The sequence below is a fragment of the Pleuronectes platessa genome, chromosome 5 (assembly GCF_947347685.1).
Source record: "Pleuronectes platessa chromosome 5, fPlePla1.1, whole genome shotgun sequence".
Taxonomy (NCBI): Eukaryota; Metazoa; Chordata; class Actinopteri; order Pleuronectiformes; family Pleuronectidae; genus Pleuronectes; species Pleuronectes platessa.
Genome location: NC_070630.1, coordinates 2227696 through 2249859, shown reverse-complemented (window position 1 = coordinate 2249859; position 22164 = coordinate 2227696). Strand labels below are relative to the sequence as shown.

Below are 22164 nucleotides of genomic sequence, written 5' to 3'. Positions count from 1 at the left end.
CTGATTGGGACAGTTGAAGCTGAGACTGTCAGTTCTTCTCACAGGAGATGGAACCCACTCATAAGGAAACTTTCTTCTTATTCACAGTCAATGAACCGTCAAACACATTTAATCAAGCTGCTGGTTTAAGGCAGGGAAGTTGCATCGTGTTGCTTTGATTTTAAGTAACAGTTTTTGCAGTATAATGAAAACGTACACACAGTTTTCACACTGTCATGCCCCCCCCCCCCCCCCCCCCCTCTCCTAACGGGTAACACTGTGTTCTTTAATGAGGGAAATGAAGGGAAACTTAAATCAAACTGGAAATAGGCCAATCACTTTGACCACCAGGGGGAAAACAAACAAGAAGATTCAATTGAAGAAAGTTTACTGTACGGCTCAATACTTAAAATGGATCCAAGTGGGAGCTTCTGTTTTGTCATTATATTTGACTCTGAAGACAGGAAACTGTAGCTTCGGTTCACGAATCAGTTCTACAAGTGGAACATAGTGCCCACTGACCGGTTGCCTTGGTGGTGACATTATGGGGTGTATGTCACCTCTAAGTCTGATGAGCGATCTGACTGATTTTCTTCAGCATCTCCTCAGACTGCAGCTGCTCGAAAGTCAACAGAGACAGACCCAGCTGGTCCTCCTGGAGACAGGGAGAGGGTGTGAGACACTGAGACAGCTCATCGTCCTGTTGTCTGCACAGCTCCAGGTGAATTTAATTAAAAACACATTGTTTATTTTGCTTAATTTAAAAGACAAAATCTAAATGTGTGAGTCCTACCTGTCTGAAAGGCTGAGCCATCTGCCGGAGGAAGTGCTTTGAGAGATTGACGGCCTCGTCCACCGTGAGGTTCAGACTGCCGTCGCTGATGTGCTCCTGAATCCAGCGAGGGAGCTTCCCACGTTTGTCTGCTCGGGCGTAACGCTGTGGAGACGGAGGAGATACTTCAGCTTCAATCATCCCATATTGATCCAGAGGATTAAAAATCCAGACTGAGAAGAAAGCTCACGCACTTTGTCAGCGAAGATCATGAGTCCGTAGTCGGTCTTGCCTCTGATGGCTCTGCCCACACACTGAGCTGCGTGCCGCATGGCATCGAACGTCAGGAAGTCGTTCTCTTTGATCTGAAACTGATCCCGAAGGTATTCCAGTCGAGCCTGAAACACCAGCTCAGTCAGTCAGGACAACATATTCTCTAACTATGGACAGAGCGACGATGGTCAGACTGAAGAGACGGATGTTATTTAGAACATCGGAAAACACACAACTGTTAAACAAAGATTGATCCTGATATCAACCAACCTTAAAATGTGTTGAGTCAAGAAGGTAGAATTAAATCATTAATTTCATATATGTTGTTACTGAAATATCAGAAATGGGTAAATATGGATGTGATGCCACACGGTGACAGTTCTGACCTTTAGAATGCGGCTCTGGGTGTAAACATAAGGAACTCCAAACATGATGACCGCCCGACCAAAGTGGTGAACTGAAGAAAGAACAGAACAAGATTTAAAATCTCAACAAATTCTCAATTTACGGTTAAATGTTGTATATTCATAATCTGTATAACCATAAAGAAAATGGTAACACTGCCTGTTTTGTATCTAGTCACTGAATTTATCTCTACACAATCCAGAAGTCATCTCAGTGACCTGCAGCTTCCTGATCATTTACCAAAGTCGATTCCCTCAGACACTTTTCCTCTGGCCACCGACAGGAGGATGGCTCCTCGGCCGTTCTCACAAGCCTGTAGAGCAGAAACAGATAAAGGTCAGAGGTCAAAAGACCCAAAACCAGAAGATGAATTATCACCATGAGTCTGCGATTTCTCTTAATCCACTGGTGAAGCTAAATGGATCAATCACAGGCTTTTACCAAAATGATCTTGGCAACGATAGCACAAATACATCTGACTGAATGAATCACAATAATTAATTTAAATAAGAGGCCAGGTGTGTGTCTGACCTCCTGGTATTTCTCCAGGGCCATGCTGGTCTCTGCTGCATCCTGAGTCTCGATGAAGATGAGTTTGTTTCTCTGGATGTTCTCGAGGATTCCCTGCAAATAAACATGTAAACAACACAAATGAGAAAACACAGGTGAACTCCACCAGTCACAAGAGAGAATTACAGAAGGAAAAACAATGTCTGCTCCGTGAAGCTTTGAAAATTACACAACTTACAACCACACGATTGTTTACACCATGACATTTCTATTTCAATGATGCAAATATCTTAAATATGTATATATATATAATGTCTTTATAAGAGAGGAGACAGAATCAGATCCATGTTTAAAAGAGCAGGCAGACCTCCCAGTCTCTCTCTGGTGCGTCTGTTCACACACTGACCTGTTCATACCAAGATGCCACTATATTCTCCATATACATGTAGCTCACGAAAAACGCCACGATGCCGTCGGGGACAATGGCCGACATCTCAAGAAGCAGGTTGCCATAGTTACGAATCACAGCTGGAAACAAAAAGGAGAAATTATGCGTTTTGATATTTTATGTTCTAGAAAAGGATCAGTATTTAATTCAAAGCTGTAATTAAATGTATTTAATTGTTTTTTTTTAAACAAAGCTGGAGACGTTTCTACAAACCAAAGTCTTCTCTGGTCTCAAACTTGGAGCTCAGGGCCACCTGGTCGTTTCCTCTTCCAACGATCTAATCAAACCAGAGAGAAGAAGAAAAAGAACGTGACTGAAAAGCATCGATATGGGTTCAAATAATGAAATGATATGATTGAGTTTGTGCAAATGCTCGAGGATGTTTTCTGTGAAACTCTTTTAAACTTTTGATCTTTTTAAAAATCCACTGGAGGCGTCACAGTGAACGTGTTTGTGTCTGAGTGCAGATACACACCAGGGGACAGAGGCAGGTCCGTGCTAGTGTCATGGTGAAGGACGCCACAGTAACAGGGCGGAAGTCCAGGATTTTGGGATAGATGTCCAGTGGAGAGAGAGTCTGAGGACAAACACAAGGAAGACATGATTATTCACTGACTTGTGCACGTGACAGAGGTGTGACCTACTATCAGTTTAGAGGCAGGAGGGAGGAAGAAGAAATGAAGCAGGTACTTTGAAAAGCCTTTGAGCAAGAAGAGGAAACTGCAAAGACAGAGACAGAAGAATCCAACTCACCCCTGAGGTGATGACGACCGACTGAAACCTCTGAAAAACAGGTTTGATGGCTATAGACGGATCCATGCAGCTGAGAGAGCAAATAGAGACTGTGAGATTCTCCTCTATCACCACATTAGGTAACATTATGGTGATTGAGTCATTGGTAAAACATACAAACCATGTCAATAGTCTTTTATTATGAAGCAGTCAAGAAGTGTGTAATCAAATCACCAAGAACTAAAACCTATAATAACTTTTAATTTACTTATTTAGGTGAGTTCGACAATGAAGATGACATCAAAAAGACAAATTATTAATATTTCCAAATGATAACCGCTGCAGCTCCACCTCACCTGAAGTGCAGAACAGGGTTTGCGATGGTCGGAGTTCTGTCCTCAAACGGCTCGATGATGATGGTGAAACCTTCAGATACAGAGAGAACCAAAGAGTTAAAGAAGTTTATCACCAGAAGCAGCTGAGAGGATTTTAAACTGACAGAACAAAGTTTTACTAAGCTGACTTATTGTTTTTGATTAAATAACTGTGAGGGTCAGTTACCCCCCTTAAAACAGCAGCAGCACTCACACAGTGTTGGTTCAGTGGCTGATTGGAGAGCAGTTGTGTGTTTGTACCTTGGCTGTAGGTGCTGACCAGGGTAGCAAAGTTAGAGATGAGAGTCACAGCTGAGAAGTCGGCGATGTCTGCGATCTCCAGAGTTCGTAACAACGACTGCAGCCGCTCTGCACAGAACCTGGAGACACACAGAGGGTCACAGGTCAGAGACGATGGAGCGAGGACCAGTTACAAGGGGGGGGGAACGAAAAATGACTTATGCAATTTCATTTTCAGAGTGTTGTTGTGGCCGAGGCTGACCTCAGAGGTTTCCGGTCGATGCAGACTTTGTCGAAGATGTCTTTGAGGAACTGGGGGGCGCTCTCCTGGACCACGTGCTGGACCCTCAGACGGGACTTCAGATATTCCAGGAAACGCCTCAAGAATCCCACAAAGTGCTCGGCTGTGCGAATAGACCCAGGAACTGCCTCTGAGAAAACAGGAGGGAGCAACGTTAACTTTTACTTTTTGTGTTTTTTTAAATCAGCAAAATGAAAGAATAGAATGAATAACGAAATATGAACCTTTAAGAATTTCATCTGGTAACACTGGATTTGAGAGGTAGACGTCGGTCTCCCGGGCCACGTTGGCGTTCTTCAGCCCCTCCACCAGGCGCCTGTACTCCTCCCTCAGCTTGGCCGTGTCCGTCTCCTTGATCCTGTCAGAAACAGGAGCAGCCTGGATTCAGATGTGGGACACAACACGAGACCTGAAGGGATCAGAGCGTCCGGCCTCTAACAGACTCTCACTTCTCAATGGTCGTCTGCAGCGTGTCCACGTTGGTCTGGCAGCGGTCGAGTGTGCGTCTGGTGATGTTCACACTCATGGCGTCGATACACACGTTGTCTGAAGAGCGAGGGAGAGAAGAGGTCCAATTAAAATACATTTACAAGAATTAACATAAAGACAATTGTGATAAATGATCAGTGTTTTTGTGGTAACAAGGATATGATTATAAATGAATTAGATTAGACAAAGTTGTATTCGAGTCCCTCACCGATATTATGAGCCTCATCAAACACCACAATAGATTTCTTGCAGAGTTCCTTGGACACGAGGTCGGCGATCTTCGGGTCCAGCAGGTAGTGGTAGCTGTACACCACGATGTTGGCGTGCAGGATCTGAAGGGAAGGAAGACAGAGAAATGTTTTTAACAACTAAAAGCAAATTTACCTTTATCTTTCAACTGTAATAAATATAATGCAGTTGGAAAATGCAGAGTAATGTGTTAATTCAATCAGACTGTCCTATAAAAGAAGTGTATTTGTTTTCAGTCTAACCAAATATATAAATCCATCCAGTAAATACTTTGACAAAACACCAGGCTGAACGCATCATGTTTGTAAATCTGTGAAGTGCAACGTACTGAGTATCGAGCCAGATAATACGGGCACCAGCCTTTCCTCTTGCCAAAGTCCTTCAGGTCGTCCAGGTTGTAGACGCCAGGCGGAAGAGGCACCTGTCGGCCGACGGCATCGAACTCCTGCAGGAACAAACCACAGCAGCAGAAACAGTCACTTCCTAGTGTCACGTCTGTCGTGACATTTAAGTAAAGTCATCAGGTTTTAAGCAAAGAATAATATATATACATACAAGTTAACTTTTATAACTTGTGCTAAAAAAAAGGTATTAGGTGTTGCAATTCATATTTTTTTTAAAACAGCTGCTGCTCTGAATCAGAAGGAGTCACGTGACTTCTCACCTCATAGAAGCGACAGGCGGGCAGCTCGGGGTCGCTGTGGCGTTGAGCCCGGATGTACGAGGCCGTCAGACTGTGGCACCTCCCGTCCACCTCCTTACCGAAGCGCAGAGCACTCACCTAGAGGAAAGCAGAAGATCCAGGTCACGGTCAAGGACACAAAGCCCACTTCTCTAAATCTAGAGAGACCTTGACCCTGAAATCCTTATCTGACAACATGTGAGTGTTCCTACCTCCGGGTGGATGCAGAGGTTCTTCCTGGAGGAAAGAGCCAGAGCCAGGAAGTTGTTGCTTTCTCCAGTTTCCTTGCAATAATACTCGATCAGTTTCCTCAGCTCCTCCACCACCTGATCAGAGCGAGGATCAAACACATGACAAGTTGAGAGGATTTGTGAAGAATCAGCTTTCTACTGTTCAACTGACTGAATGTCTGAGCAATGGAGACAGTTTGACAACTGAGATGAATGAATCATTTTGAGCTGAGTGATGTCACTCGACTCCGACTCACCTTCTCGATCTCTGGAACTGTTCTGGAGCAGTAAATTAATTTGGTCACTTCCAAAGGAAAGGCCTGAGGGAGAGAACAGGAACATTACTGTGTTTGTCTGTGTCTGCAGCACGGCCTGAAAGCCCCAGAGGCCGGAGAGACAGAAAGTAAACTCACTCTTTGATAGGCGACGATGAGCGACAGCAGAGAGATCGTCTTCCCTGTTCCTGACGGCATCTCCAGGACTCCATGACCCTGAAGACAAACAACAGGTCACCACACTGTTTTCTGTGATGCAAACAGAAAATAACAAGAGATTCATTCAAACTCTGGTCCCAGTCCCATTAGCTGCTGTCAGACACAAACTCCATAGAGGCCTGACCAACACTAACTTTGAACATAGATAAGAACATGTGAGCGAGGTTTAAAGTCATGTGACCTGTCCACTTAGAAAACAAACAGTATTAACATGCTGAGTCACGAACCAGCTCTGATCGACAGGTTGTAACGACAACATCAACTATTCACCTCCAACACATTTTAATCCTGGAGAATAAAGTGAGAGAAACTCACCTTAGCGTCCAGAGTCCTCTTCAGCTCCAGCATGTAGGAGTACTGCTCAGGGTAAATGTAGTCATATGGAAAATACACCAGCAGACCCTCGATGTTGAGCCTGAAACCAAACGAGTGAAACGTCACGAAACTTCAAACCTTCACAACTAACAGCTTCATATTCAATCACTGGATTGAAGGACGACAGAAAACTTCTGATGATTCAGTTTAAAATTAACCAGCAAGTTAATTTATTGACACTTCAATTGCTTCTCGTAGGACAATAAATCAAGATGAAATAATGAATAATGAAACCTGGACCTGAATAAGCATCAGACATGGTGGATAAATGAGGGATTGACCAATTCAAATAAATATGTTATTGTATTTGATGTGTTGTTTGAGATCCACATGTGAATTTATCAGAAAATAGTTGAGGCTTTAGAGCTAAATCCCGGTGTCACGTGATTTAAAGGGTTTATATTGTAACTATAACTTAAGGATATATTTATATTTGCAGATGTAGGAGCCTCACATGTGTATGAAGTGTATGATGCTAAGCTAATGGAGGCTAACTCTGTTGCTTCTAACAACACGAACACATGTTGACAGTGAACTGTTCGAATCACTTGAATAAACTGCAGCTGCTGCTTTATTTCAGTTTAATGTCAGATCGTTGTTATTTAACTCATCAGTGAGAAGCGAACTGAGGCTTCTCTTCTCTTTGTGTTATCATCAAACACTCACTTCATGTTGGTGCAGCTTCCTCTTCCTCTTCCTCTTCTTCTTCAACTGACTTTAAATCATATATAAATATAAATAACAACAAGAAACCAAATACGATGGAAACTGGGACACACTCCTTTAATTTCTTCTTCTACTCTTTCTTCTTCTTCTTCGTCTTCTTCTTCTTCTTCTTTTATCATTTATTGCAATTAAAGTCTGCAAGAGGGTCTACCGCCCCCACAGGCTGAATAATACTTCACTGCTAATGCTAATGTTACTTCTCTACTACTAGATAATAATAATGATGATGATGATGATGATGGTCATGAATAATAGTGAATCTTATAATCTTCATCTCCATATTAGTTGCGCTTTTATTTAAAAAGTCTATACCGGAAGTTTTGCTCTCATGTCTACATTAACGCCAGCTTGAGGGATGTGTTGTAGTTCTGTAACACAAACACACACACACACACACATCCACACACACACACACACACACACACACACACACACACACACACACACACATACACACGCACACAAAGACACACACACGCACACTAAAGCTAATTCTGTATTTTTAGAGTTCTACATTGAGTTTTATCATCACTGTTTACCGCCATCCAGTGGCCGTAATATGAAACTACACCTCTGTTTAGTAGTAAAGATCGCGTTAATACAGACAATACAGTTTGTGTAACATCCGTTTAACTTTTTTTTCTTTTTTTAAATGATTGACCGGAAGTGCTAGAATATCATGTATCAACTATCTTTAATAATTCAGTATTTCTCAGTTCCAGGCTGAGAACATTCGAGCTTCTAAAATGACTGTTTATCGCCATCCAGTGGCGATAACGTTGAATTACACCCCAATGTTTAAGTAAAGAATAAGCAAATGCAGTACAGTTTGTTCAACATCCGGTAACTTATTTTGAAGTAGAAAACAGGAAGTGGAACCACCTGCATTAACGATGACTTTATTAATTCAACAACTTGCAGTTCTACTCTGTGGCCGCTAGAGGGCAACAGAGGGAAAAGTGAGTCGATAATGACTTGGATCGAATTTCAAGATTAAAAGTAGCGTCAATGCAGTCATACTACGCATCCGGTTGATCCTTTCACAATAAGAAGGTAGGAATTTAAGCAATTTTTTTCAGTTCTGTTAAAAGCTTCTCTTTGACCCGAATAAAAACTGGATTAACTGATCATGTGAGGGAAATGTTTGCTGCTCTCTACTGGTCACGTTCAGCATTTTTATGGACTGGACTTTCATCCTGAACAGTTTATGTATAGTAAGACCAACAAACAAACAACGTGGTTTAAACAAGTGATGAGAGTAATGTAATATGTATGTTTAATTTATAATACTTACAGTAAAATGATTTTAGAATGGAGGAAAACACCAGGTATTTTAATAAACTTGTGAGCGAAGTTATCACAAGTTTAATAATATATCTTTTCTATGAATTCAGTTTACATTCAGTACAGAAACAAGGATCGGTTTCTGGGACCCGGGGATATTATGGGATAATGGACGTGTCCCGTGTATGTGGGGCCTCAGCTTTACCCACAGGTCCCCAGAGGATAGACCCAGCAGGAACGACAATTGCTTCAATCTGCTGGTGCATGGGAAAGTGATTCCTCAACTACAACTATGTTTGTGTATGTGTATGTGTATGTGTGTGTGTGTGTGTAGAACTGTTCATGAATCCAAAGCATTTCTTTCATATGAACCCTTTATTCATACATGTACAGTGACATATACATTCATCATAAATGACATTTGAATATTAGGCTACTGTGATAGAGATGCAGACAGTGACTGTGACACGGAGCCACAACATGGACACGTGTTTTAAAAGGACCAGTTTCTCAACACGATCTACGAAGCAGCACTTTTCATTACACTTTAACTTTTTTATTAGTTTAACTACGAGAACAAAGTAGTCGGCTGCTGACACGTCTGATCTCAGACCAGTGAAACTTAAATCTTCATCTGAATTTAAGGAGAAACAGTGAGGAAATTTGTATCCAGACCTAAATTCACCACTTGAAGCAGCGAAATGAGTCCGGACAGAAAACGACTTACAGCATAAAACTATGTTTTCTTCAGTTCGGCTGAAAGTAACTGAACATGTGTCGTTTAATATCTGCTGCAGCTTCCACCACAGACGAGTGAGTCACAGACGAGTGAGTCCCGCTGCTCCTCAATATAATTTCTCCCATTTTCCCCCTGAGTCAGTTTATCAGATTTATATCCGACTCCGCCGACAGTTAACAAGATATGAAGTGGACAGTGGCTGATACGTGTCCAGAGAGAGGAATGTGTCCACAGCTCTAACAAGGCGACTGTGCTGCTGCTCTCTGAAAGTTTCTGAGTCTGGACGTCGGCTGCTGAGGTCCAGCCTGTTGTCCTGTCAGTAACGTACCAGCACTTAACGATAACGTCCACATGCCTCCTCCAGTCTTTCATTACCTTTGACCTCAGCTGTCAAGCTTCTCAAAGAAGACATTTTTTCCACCTTACATTTCCCATTCCTCCGTCCTTCTCCTCCTTTAGTCTCTACACAAAGGTTTCAGGATATATTAAACCATATATATAAAAATATCTGTATATTACATTAATGTTTGTTTCACAGCTCGCAGCGGTTGTCTGTGGTCTTGTATCGGTCCATGATGCCCAGCACGTCCTCCAGGATGGATGGACCCAGGTCCAGGTCCAGACCCGCCAAAGACCCAGAGTGGGACGCGTCAGGCGAGTCTGATGGAGCGGCCGGATGAAAGGCAGCGCACGGAGACTCGCTGCGTTCGCTCCTCAGGTCCTCGTTGCTCAGGCCGGCGTCAGAGTCCAGACTGAGGCCCCGGCGGACGTCCAGCGGCCCACAGGTTTCTGACATGGAGTCCTCAGAGGACACCTCTGAGAAGGAGCCAGAGGAGGGGACGAGCCTGCGGATGGCGGGGGACAGGGAGATGTCTCGGCAGGGCTCTGATGCCAAACGTCCCACCACGCCATTCTCACAGAGCGACAGAGTCGGGTGCTGCTGGACGTTGTTGTCTGTGTGATCGAAGCCGTTGGCCTGTCTGTGGCTCGTCTCCGTCGGCTGCTGATGGAGCTGGAAGTGGAGCTGCTGCGGGGGCAGGGAGGGAGGGGAGGGGTCGTCCAGGTGGAGGCGTGGGGGTTTGGGTGGCGCCTGTTCGTGGGAGATGAAGACGGGCATGGAGATGGTGGTCTTCAGCAGCCCGGTGCAGGTGTGCTGGTAATGGAAACCGTTGTAGGCGTAGTTGTGTGAGTCCTGTTTGTCGTCGTCCAGGTGTCTCTCCACGCTGTGCGAGCGTGCGTGGCCGTTTGGCGTCCGGCTCAGAGACGGCAGCATGTCCATCTTCCCCTGGAGGAAACTCACATCTCCAAACATGCCTCGTCCTTCAGGACCCACGTGAGCACTGTGCCGGACGTCCCCCAGCGGGGGGCTGATCATGTCCCCTGAGAGGACGTCTCGCAGCTTCAGCCTCTTTCCTTTCTTGGGAGTCGTCGTTTTGAGGTAAATTGGCGTCTTCGCCGGCATTTTGTCTCCGATGAGTCGACGGGAGTTGAACCAGTTTCTCCAGAGAAAAGAGTGTGTGCTTGTTTTCCGGCTCCTCGGGTTCAGAGGGTCGGACACTGGGCGGGTGGGAGGGAGTCACTTTCTCAGGGTGATTAGAACCAAAACACTGTCAACAGCTCGACTTGAAGATCTGTGGGTTCTCTGCTGAGGGATCCAGTCTGTGGCTCCTCCCAGTCAGGACACAAGTATTTAGGTCGGTCAGTAGCGATAGCAACCCAGGGCTGTGCCTCACGCTGCCATGTGACTCGGGGGAGAAGACGAAGGCCTTGACCTCAGATCAGCTCCCTCTGTCTTCTTCTCACACACAGACAAGCCATGTCCAACCAGACACTGAGGCCTCCTCTCCTCCGAGCATCAAACCCTCCTGTTCGTCAGCCGTCACACAAAAGGGATGAAGAGCTGCTGTCGGGTCAGTCCTCCTCAGGAATGTGACTTCAAAACACTGGAGATCTGTGAGGAGAAACCAGAGAGAACACGAGAGTCAGAAAGAGGCTGAGAGAGACCAAGAGAGGGAGGGAGGAGAAGCGAGTGGGAGAGGAGGCAGGGGGAGAGAGGAGGCAGGGGGGAGAGGAGGCAGGGGGGGAGAGGAGGCAGGGGGGGAGAGAGAGGAGGCAGGGGGGGAGAGGAGGCAGGGGGGGAGAGGAGGCAGGGGAGAGAGGAGACAGGGGGAGAGAGGAGGCAGGGGGGGGAGAGGAGGCAGGGGGGAGAGGAGGCAGGGGGGAGAGGAGGCAGGGGGGAGAGAGGAGACAGGGGGGGGAGAGGAGGCAGGGGAAGAGAGGAGGCAGGGGGGAGAGGAGGCAGGGGGGAGAGGAGGCAGGGGGGAGAGAGGAGACAGGGGGGAGAGGAGTCAGGGGAGAGAGGAGGCAGGGGGGGAGAGGAGGTAGGGGGGAGAGGAGGTGGGGGGGGGGGGGAGATTTACAGGCTTCTCCTCTGAGCTTCAGGACATATGATGAAAAACACTCCAGGAATCCTGAGTGTTGCTGGAGGGGTCTGTCTGTCCCTCCGACCTGAGGACGGGGGGGGGGGGGGGGGACCCACATTGGGGGGGGGAACCCACATTCCCACTGAGCCACAGCGTCGTCAGTGGAGACACAAATTACTGCCGAGGAAATTGTTGGTTTAAAAACCTTCAGGACTCAGGACTCAGGACTCAGGACTCAGGACTCAGGACTCAGGACTCAGGACTCAGGACTCAGGACTCAGGACTCAGGACTCAGGACTCAGGACTCAGGACTCAGGACTCAGCCTGTTCTCACCCACAAAGTCTTAAAGTCTCCGTCCTGACACAAACACTGAATTATGGGATGACACACAGGTCATGTGATCCATCCCCGTCCTAAATGTCCCCGTGGTTTTTACCAGACGTCATCTGAGCACGATGTCATCGTTCAGATCGAGATATTCTGGCTTCATGTCTGGAAGTGGGAGGAGCCATCTTTATTTACTGTCAGTCCAAACCAAAGATCTGTGGAAAGATGTTTCTCTGATTGTTCACTGAGTCTAGATCCTGTGGTTCTGAAGGAGTTCTGTGTCCAGTGTTAAATCTTTATCTTTAAATCTTTTATCTCTCATGTCTGACACGTTTACATTTCAAGTGTTTTATTGAGTTTAGAAAAGATTTCACAGCTTCATTTTTACTAGTTAAACTATTTTGTCTGAAGAAATAATAATAAAATGAGCAGAAAGAGTTTCCAGCCAAAATACTTGTGTCTCGGTCACGAAGGCGTCTGAACAGTGAACGTTCACACACAGTCACACACAGACACACACAGTCACACACAGAGGAGCTGCAGACACACAACAACACTTTATCTATGTTTCTGAGGCTAAAGTTGAAGATTTGTTGCTTAAGGTCAAATGAAGTCAAAACGAGATTGTGTTTTTCAAAGTGATCAAAGTCGTACAGTTTAAAAAGTGAGTTTGATTTTCTCTCCCTGTTGTTCGGCTCCAGCTCTAAAAACTCCTCTGGGAGTTTGTTCTGGGACCAGACGACAGATTCCAGCTCCTTCTCAGGGAAACAACTCGAGCTGTGTCCTGAGAGATACTTTATCTTCTCACTCAGGATTGAATGAGGTTCTCCTCCGTCCACACGAGGCTCTGAACGAAATAAATTTATTTCTTTGATTTCTTCTGTTACTTTAATGTAATTTTAACATGTTTTAACTTGTATCTTTATTGTATGTGAAGCACTTTGAGCAGCATCTCTTGTTTGAAAGGTGCTACACAAATAAAGTTTATTATTATTATTATAACGTCTTTATATTTTTGTATCAAGACGGATTAAGTGTGTTTTAGTCTAAACTACAAAGACAAAAACTAAATTGTCCTGAACCTATAAAGCTTCAGAAACCTGGGCAGTGGGAGGATCTGATTTTCACCATCACTGTGCTGAGGGTGCTCGTATTATCATAATGTTAATAAATCATTTAAATCAAAAATGAAGTGAAGTATTGATATTGTGATAAAGTGTTGATATTACTGGTGTTTATAGTGTTTGACTGAATGTTAAATACAGACAGACACAGATTTCATTACAGCTTTCGTCAGATCTCAGGAACTTTTGATGCTTTAAGATAAAACCGACTTCAGAGTTGGAACAAAAGTCAAGTGAGTCATCCCAGTTCAGTTCTCAGGAACTGTCCCAGCAGGATTTAACTGGGGAGCGAGTGAAGCTTCAGGCTACGTTTGAGACATTTATACTGTTCATGTGTTGCAATCAGCTCAGAGGAGACACAGCTCTGGGATCAGATATAGATGTGAACATGTCCTGGACCAAGAGATTCTCCTGCTACTTTAATCTGAAGATATCAGCACACGCAGCTCAGACTCCTGGACACTGTCTCTAATAGAGGAGGACGACTGTGGCTGATGGACGTTTGGTGGTTTGATCCCCAGCGTCTCCAGTCCACATGGCAAAGTGTCCTTGAGCAAGAGAGGAGGTTCAGATAAGGGATCAGTTTGGATCACTCTGGGTTTATTATTATGAGGGAGACTCATAATAATAAAACCACTGAGACTCCATCACTGGTTGTCGTGTCAAACTGGTTCTAAAAGGCTGAACCTCAGTCTAACTTTAAATCTCTCTTTGTCTGTCACCCTCATCCAGAGACCTCCATCGTCCCCAATGGGACAGAAAACAGATTCTCTCCGTCTGACGGTAGAAACGTCTGGACCACAGGTTATTAAAGACCAGATCTAAAACAGTTCAGTCTCATTTCAGCCACGGAGACTCATAAAAATGAGACATTAACTCATTTAACTCTCACAAAGAAAAACAATACAAACTCTATTTATGCAGCAAAGAAGTGGAACAAGTGAATCGAGCAGCCGCTGCGTTAACAAACCATCACGTCTAACGAAAAGGGGGGGGGGGGCGTCACTGCTGAAGCCATTACAACCCACAGAACCAGTCTGAACTGGTTCAGACGGGCGGAGACAGACGAGTTTCAACACTGATTATTTCTCATCGATGAATTATTGACTCAGAGGATTAAAAAGGTGGGGAGTTATCTCTTTAAAGGAATAGTTCGTCCAAATAAGGAAAAGTGAGTCATAAATCGGAGTGTCTGTCGCCCCACCCCCGACCTCCTTCAGCCTGAAGCGTAAAGTCCCTGAATCACAGGTTACATCTCACTTATCTACAAGGGGAAGAAGTCCTTGAATGGATTTACCTCCTCTGGAAAACAGGCTGAGTCATCTGATGGGTTCTAGAAAAATCTTTCCAGTATCTGCTTCTCACAGATTTTCTATCATTTGTCTTATTGTGCTGCATTGTTAAATCAGAGGTAATTTGAATAACTGGTTTTAATCCTCAGCATTAGGACAAGGTCACCTTGAGCTCTGAGGAGTCGTGGTGGACATTCTTTACTAATATCAGACAAATCAATGAATGAAAATAAAGAGTATTTAAACTATATGATGACTTAAGAAGAAGAATTTTCCAAGACAGTACTTGAATAATATTCTGGTTTATGGATTATCAAAGATTGTTGATAAGTCACATTGTTTTTAATTAGACGAGAAGATGATTTAATTTAAAAACAGAAGCACTATGAGGCCACAGTTACTAAATTAACAAACTCTCCTGTTTTCACTCTTATGAGCCACAGAGCAACATTTGTTTGTTTTATTTGCATTGTCAGAGAACTGTAATTTGTGTGGACTGGTGCAGGAGAGACAAACCTCAGCTGAGTTTCCAGCCGAGTAATGAGGAGCAGATTGTTCTTTAATTTCATATGTGACCAAATACAATCACCAAAAACTCACAAAACCACACTCACACTGTTTAAACAGACATTCAGGTATTTATATCTACCAGGTCTGTTTATTCACTTCATACTGGACACTGTTATTATTTTTAGTATGTGTGTGTTTGTGTTTTTTTCTATTTGAATGGTGTGACTCTGTTTCAGCTTGTTTGGCTCAGTAGAGCAAGTTTTCACTCGTCTATGTGATACACTCACATTCAGGTCTGTGTGGTAGTTTATATGAGCTGGGTCACAAATAATAGAACTATACAAACTGGTTCTAACAGATTTTGACTCACTGTGAATTTTACATTTCTATGTCAATTAAACAATAAGAGATAAGCTAGATTTACAGAACCAACAACCAACCAACATTTACTTCTTGGAAACACAACTTACTTTACGCTCAAGACAATCTCACTTTTACCCAGAACCTCATGCTAACCTTAAAATGTGGCCTCATTTTTAACACACACACAATTTAGCCATATACAATGTCCTATTGGCTCTATATTGGAAGCTTCCAGCATCAATGTTTTCTTATCATCCAGTCGTTAAAATTCCTCGATCTGTTCTGTTTGTCAGTCACACACAAACTGAATCTGTCCTTCAATCACTGAAGCTCCCCCCAAAACATTAAAGTATCATTAACCTTAACACAGTCGACCTTTAACCCTAAAACCAAATCTAAAGTCTCCAACAGAAGAAGAGAAGAACAAACAGAAACATGTCACTTCCCACACATGACAACGTCAAATCCCACTTGAGGTAATAAAGAAGGAAACAGCTTCTCTCGTCTGTGCATCACCTTCCTGGAAACTGGGATTTGGGTGATGATGCAATCAGCCCCAGTCTGAGGCTGCAGAGGGAACATCTGTTTCTGCTCTCAGGCTGCGTTCACTGCAGACCACAGAGGAGCAGCCACCACTGTCATCTTCTGCAGGAGCCACAAGCTGGAGGGAGCACGCCTGAACGCACCGCCTTCCCTCCATTGTTATCATCACCCTTGCGTCATGTGTGAGTGCGCACAGCAGGCGACAGTGGACCAACAAGTTGTGTGTTTGTCTGCTAATCCGCTTGTTTTGACCATGAATGTAAAGCTGCCTGTGTTTGTCCTGTAGATGATTTGACTGTGAGGATTCACAACACAACACATCTACAGTTCTGTGTCTGCTGAAGGTAACGAGGAGCCTCAAGTGAACAACCAGTACAGCCATTAACCAGCTGTGGTGCATCTCTAACAAGGTGTGGACATAAAAGAACGTGATCGACTGTAAAACTAAAACTGACTCTGAGCACAACTGATGCAGAAAGAGCAGGAGACAGAGAGTTGAAGAGTTGAAGAGTGAATCAAAGTACAGAGGTTAACTCCCTCTCTCCCTGTGTGTGTTGTGTAACAGCAGCTCTGAGATCAGCTCTGTCCTCTTGGAGACTGAGGAGCAAACCAAACCTTTCCTTTCCTGGACTGATCCACAATATCATCATAATAAACAACAGGGGACACTACAGCACATTGAATTTCAGTCTAGATAAATTAGCTCTGATGATGGAGCCTCCCAACCCTCTGATTTCTATGGAGGCTTTTCCAAAACACAGTTGCATCAACAGTAAGTCTGAGCTGGTGTGTGGCAGCAGGTCACCTCCCCACTGAGAGCTGTGACCTCCTGCCACAGACAGCAGCTTACACCAGGAGCAGAGCAGGTAACACTCACTCCTGCAGCTCCGACTCACTGGAGCTGATTTCACAACATGTCCACATTTTCCAACAGTTTTCTCCCAGGGGAACCATCACACACTGGACTGGATCCCAGTAGAAACTAAACTGAAGTATTCTCACAGACGAGCAGGAATCACTCGTTTCACCAACAAGTCAAATTGACTGAGACAAAATAAAACCCATCGTGTTACTTGAAGCTGTAGAAATGTTCTGTCTGAATGAGAATAAAATGTGTTCATATTTAAATGTGTTTCTTTCCTCTGCACCACACATTGAACCCAGAGGGAATCCTCATGTTCTCCAACACACTGGTCACTTTCTCACATAATAGAAAACAATAGATCTATTCAACAGGTAGAAAGAGGCCAGCGAGCAAACAGCACCACGAACCAAAAGAGCCAACACCTTTTAAATGTGTGATATTTACCTGAAGTCCTGGTGAACAGAGGCTCGCTCCTCTGCCTCGGAGCAGGTAAACCTCTTAGTGTCTGATTATCACTGACGGAGAAAGTAGGAGCCACCAGCCTCCAGCTCAGAGGGACGAGTCTGAGAGTCAGGACCGAGAGAGTCAGGTCAGCACCGCTGAGCACCATGCGGATCCAGGGAGGACTTTCAAAATAAGATCAGCTCTGAACACGTGCTGGGACAATGTACGACTCTGGGAGGCAGGGTCCATCTGTAGACTGAGTCAATCTATTGAGCAAGAATTATTAAATAATAAGAAATAAATAAACGATAAATAAATTGTTATGTAACTATAGTAATTATATATATATTATATTATATATATATAGTAAGTATGAGTAGGCCTGTCTCTGCCTGGGAAGCAGCGTCCATCTGTGGACTGATCTCATCTTTTGAAACAGAAAAATAATAAAATAATAAAATAAAATAATCAAACCTTCGTTCCTCTGTTTTCACACGTTTTCTGCCGTATGGAAGTCTTTGAGTAAAATATGTCTTATATATTAACAGATAAAGACCTATACGTCAGCCCTTCTCTTTTCAAAATTCTATTTTAAAGAGTGAAAAGGTTAAGAAGTGGCTCATTTTCTACCAACACTGAAAAATAATACAATATTACTTCATGTGTGTTATTATTTTATTCAGATACAAAGAAGTTGGGATTTATTTTGAAATAAATAAATATAGGCTTCCTGTCCCACTCATTCCACACAGCAGAGCCCTGGATGTTAATCAAATAAACTGATCTTATTGGTTGTTCCTTGTTTTTAAGTCAGTGTTTCAGAAGACTGAACAAACCATTAAGATACTCTCTGATAAAGAGATATGACAATATTGATAAATTCACTATTAATGACGAATGAATTGACGATGATCATGGAGAACATCTGTCCGTCTGATCAACAGGTGTGAAGCTATAAAAGGTCAAAGGGTGGGAAATAGTATCAGGGTGTAACGGACGCCAGGACGTCTCAAAGGTTCACATGTGGATCAGCTTCTATCCACTTGTAGAACATAACCAGATTTATTGTTTTTAGGATTATTGAACTGATAAAAGTATGATGTGCTGCTTCAGCCCTGCAGGTGAAACCAGTAAGTCATGATTCCTGACCACCTGTCCACTTGATCCAGTTAATCAGAGAGCTGTCTTAGTGTTGATCTCCTGCTGCGACAGACGTTGAGGAGGTGATGAAGAGCCTGGGATTTGATTATCAGCAGACGGAAACCACTGGGTTTACTGGTCCACACACCAGTGACAGATATAAAAACAGATAAACAGGAGCAGGCACAGATCTGACAATAAAAAACATATCAAACGCATTGAGCGATATTCAAAACATCCATGGGAAAATAACTAACATGAATGGAGAGGTGTATGTAGTGAACTGAAGGGTCACGTATCTGCCTGGAGCTTCTGGTGCAGGATCTGGGACCTTGTTTTCTCCACAGAGTTATAAAGTCTCTACACTCTGAGGAATAATTAGACATTTAAATAGGCTCTCAGATTTTTACTGCTGGCTCAGTTGAGACCTGCTGGAGCGTAAAGTTTGGATTCTGGTGGCCCCGGCAGGATTGGCTCTGTGCATAATTACAGAGAGTTAATGAGGATTTAACAAATGGAGAATGCAGACGTTGGCTGTTCGCAGGTCAGACTGCAGACACATCTTGTTTACAGCTCCTGCAGGATGCCTGCAAGGCAAATTAAACCCATTCCCTCTCTGCTCGTCCACTGGTGTGTGATTTGTGCTGGTCTGCAAAGAAAGACACATGGGCGTCTTTTCCGCTGAAGCAGCATCACTCAATAAAACTGCACACAAGCAGAAAGACTTCCAAACAACACTTAATTTTACTGTTAGGGTTTCGGCTTTGAGGGGAAAGATATTTCTGTCACAATTTCACAGAGAAGAGGAAAAGTCGGAGCAGTTGAAAGTTCTCCAGACTTTTCCTGTGTTTGTCTCTTTTTTCTCTGAACACCAAGTGCTGCTGGAATCTCGACCTCTCGTCGGGGTCCCTGGTGCAGAGGAAGGATTCCAGGAGAATCACACACACTGCAGAGAGAACACACACACTCCTTATCTGTTCACTCACTGAATCGCTCTCACTCTCTGAGTGCGTGAAGCCGACCGGAATGTGTAAACTAGATAAGCAGAGAATTACACCAAGTCTCTGAAAGATGTGTTACATCACACACACAGATACACACACACTCAGATATGACATCACCTAAGTGAATCAACATGTAATCAGGGCAGTATGGGGTGGGTCCACATGAGGATCCATGAGTCCACAATAATATCTGTCTCTTTAACACACACACACACACACACACACACACACAAACACACACACACACACACACACACACACACACACACACACACACACACACACACACACACACAGGCCCCATGGCAGGGCTCCATGCAGCCCCCCAGGTGTCGCCCCCATGCTAAGACCCCCAGAGAGTTTGGTGTTTCTCCAGCTCTCAGACACAGAGCAGGGGGGGGGGGGGGGGGGGGGGGGGCAGGCAATGTGAGGTCGGTCAAAGCTATAAAAGCAGTTTGAGAGTGAAAAGAAGACGAGGACGTGCGAAGGTGGGAAGAAGAGCTGGATTCAAAGTACACAAATATCTCTATTCAGGTTGTTTAGCTAAGGAAAAAGAAGAAGGAACATAAATACAGGAAGAAGGAAAAAGATTATTCTTTGTAAATATGGCACAGTGCTGACGCTGAGAACTGACGCTGGCAAACAGAGCGACAGCCGGAGCCAATCCTTCCTCTCTCAGTGTCAGGTGATTATGCAAAGGGCTCACTCAGCCAGGTGGAATTAATCCATCCCATGACACTTGCAGTCTCATAGATTTCACAATAAAAGAGTCAAGATCAGGAAAACTCTCAGTGGTTGAGTCACTTCCCTAAAAGTTTAGTCACCTAGCTGATGAAAACTTGGTTTCAAACTTAATGACTCCTCTGAATTTTTCCCTTTGCTGCAATTTTTAATAGTAAGTGGAAAAAAAATTGTTTTAACAAATTATCTTATGTGGTTTGACCTGAACAGTCCTGACCCACATGGCCCAACATGGAACCTGCAGTGGTTCCTGGTGAGCACGAGGTTATATTTCCACCTCCTGCCTGCAACCACAGGCAGGATCAGTATACAACTGAGACACTGTGTGACCTCATCGCCAGGAATTCTGGGAATCTGTCGGTAAGTGACCCTCCATGTGTTTGCATTTAGAGCTGTAGAGCCTCGGGGGCAATCGACTGAAGGAAATGAGAGACGAAAAACACCAAAGAGAAAGAGACGGAAGGAGGATGAGATGAAAAGAAGAACAAACCCAGAAAAGGAGAAGAGGAAAAATACTATTAACATGCCTGTTGGTGGTGTTTACAGCTTGGCCACAGAGATTCACAAATAACAGCAGCAAGGGGGAGAGAAGGAAGAAACAAGAATAGAGAATCAGAGAGAGATGACCTCAGAGAGAAGTGGTTTCCAGCTGTTTTCCTCCATCTGAGGCACATTAAAGCTTCTCTCTGCTAACTTTAATCCAACTGTGATCCCAGTGTCCAGCAGCTGAATTAAAACTGAACTTTTATCTGAGACCAAAGAGTGAAATTCAAACATTATTGTATAAGACCCAATAATTTGCACTGATCAGTCTTTCAACAACTATTGGATAGATCAGCATTAGAAGATGAAACCTACAACCTTTGTTGAGCCCCTGACTTTCCCTCTAGTGCCACCATTTGTAGTTTTGAGTGAAACGTCTCAGCTATAGACCATAGACTGAAGCTGCAGTATAGGTCGTAAACCCCACCTCCTCCATGTTAAGAGATGGGACATGGACCAAACTATTGAAATGGTAAACATGGTAAAGACTGTAACAACTAAACCTCAGCAGTCAATCATTGGCCGAAAGTCAAACCAGACATTTTGACAGACGTGTCATTCATACTTCAATAAAAGACTAAAATAATATTGCCACTGTGGGAAAGGAGCTGTAGAAGTTAGGAACTGCTTTCTTCCACTGTTGGTCTCCGTTGTGTCACTTCAACACCAAAACGCTTTCTCATTTGTTGACATGGATAAAATTAGCCACGACAACAACCATCACAGCTTTCAGTTTTGACCCCCGAGGGAAAGTCACAGTGGCCTCACTGCTACTGGGCTTCATGACAGACTGAGCGGGTGAATTCAGAGCGGCTCCATGTTTTTCCTGGAGCATTTTCCAGAGAGTGAACGGCAGTGGAAAGCAAAACAATGAATGATGTAAGAGGGCCGAGGGCAAAATAACACAGGACATCGTAAATGTGTCAAAGTCGGCCTCGAAATACAGAACAATTAACATAAACGCTTCAATGAGGAACTGCAGAGTGCTATTACATACATGCAGTCATATAAATGAGAGTGTTACACAAAGGTTATGCATACAACATCTCTCTCTCACACACTCACACTCAGAAATGCACAACATCAACTTATTTAACCCGTTCCCTCTCCCTCCCTCCCTCCCTCCCTGATCCAGGGCTGATCCTCCCACCTCTCCGGCCTCCTTCCGTTCCCACAATCCTCCCCTTCACTCCTCTCCAGTCCTATATGGTCTCCCTGCGTCTCCCCCCTCTCTCCTTCCTCAAGGCTCAGGGGTCATCCGGAGGGTCCCTGCCCGCCTGGAACAAACACACCAAAATAGACAGCGGCAGAGAAAGAGAGGAAGGGAAGCGACCGGATGGACGCCATTCTCATCTGACTCTCAGAAAGAATACGAAGAAATATATTTCTGAAAACGTGGAAATTACCCTTCAACACTTGTGTTTAAGGGATCAAGGTCAATTTATTTCATGTTAATATCAGGGAAGGGGGCTATAGGGACTGTCGTATGGTTTACATTGCAAACATATGTGTTTACAAGTGTGTGTGTGCGATTGACGTTCT

At 44.1% G+C, this 22164-nt stretch overlaps 2 protein-coding genes across 2 annotated transcripts; both read right to left on the bottom strand.

Annotated features, from left to right (window-relative positions):
- Positions 1–233: 233 nt before the first annotated feature.
- On the bottom strand, positions 234–7417 carry ercc2 (excision repair cross-complementation group 2). Its single transcript, XM_053423487.1, has 23 exons — positions 7220–7417; positions 6494–6593; positions 6098–6175; positions 5942–6004; positions 5667–5780; positions 5437–5553; positions 5101–5217; positions 4732–4855; positions 4484–4580; positions 4259–4392; positions 3996–4164; positions 3755–3873; positions 3476–3545; positions 3141–3210; positions 2863–2964; positions 2601–2664; positions 2346–2467; positions 1961–2053; positions 1670–1742; positions 1411–1481; positions 1006–1149; positions 773–916; positions 234–634 (listed from the first exon to the last, which is right to left on the bottom strand). Exons 1-23 carry the CDS (start codon positions 7222–7224, stop codon positions 542–544), a joined length of 2283 nt encoding a protein of 760 aa, XP_053279462.1. The 5' UTR covers positions 7225–7417; the 3' UTR covers positions 234–541.
- A 1502-nt stretch (positions 7418–8919) lies between these two features.
- zgc:154093 (uncharacterized protein LOC777623 homolog) lies at positions 8920–17352 on the bottom strand. Its single transcript, XM_053423486.1, has 2 exons — positions 17195–17352; positions 8920–11253 (listed from the first exon to the last, which is right to left on the bottom strand). Exon 2 carries the CDS (start codon positions 10762–10764, stop codon positions 9835–9837), a length of 930 nt encoding a protein of 309 aa, XP_053279461.1. The 5' UTR covers positions 10765–11253; positions 17195–17352; the 3' UTR covers positions 8920–9834.
- Between the last annotated feature and the right edge of the window lie 4812 nt (positions 17353–22164).

Coding starts and splice junctions, on each gene's coding strand:
- ercc2 (XM_053423487.1), bottom strand. Junction 4,581..4,731: donor TGATGAGGCTCATAATATCG/GTGAGGGACTCG, acceptor CTCGCTCTTCAG/ACAACGTGTGTATCGACGCC. Junction 2,054..2,345: donor TGGCATCTTGGTATGAACAG/GTCAGTGTGTGA, acceptor GTTTATTTGCAG/GGAATCCTCGAGAACATCCA.
- zgc:154093 (XM_053423486.1), bottom strand. CDS start 10,764: ATGCCGGCGAAGACGCCAATTTACCTCAAAACGACGACTCCCAAGAAA.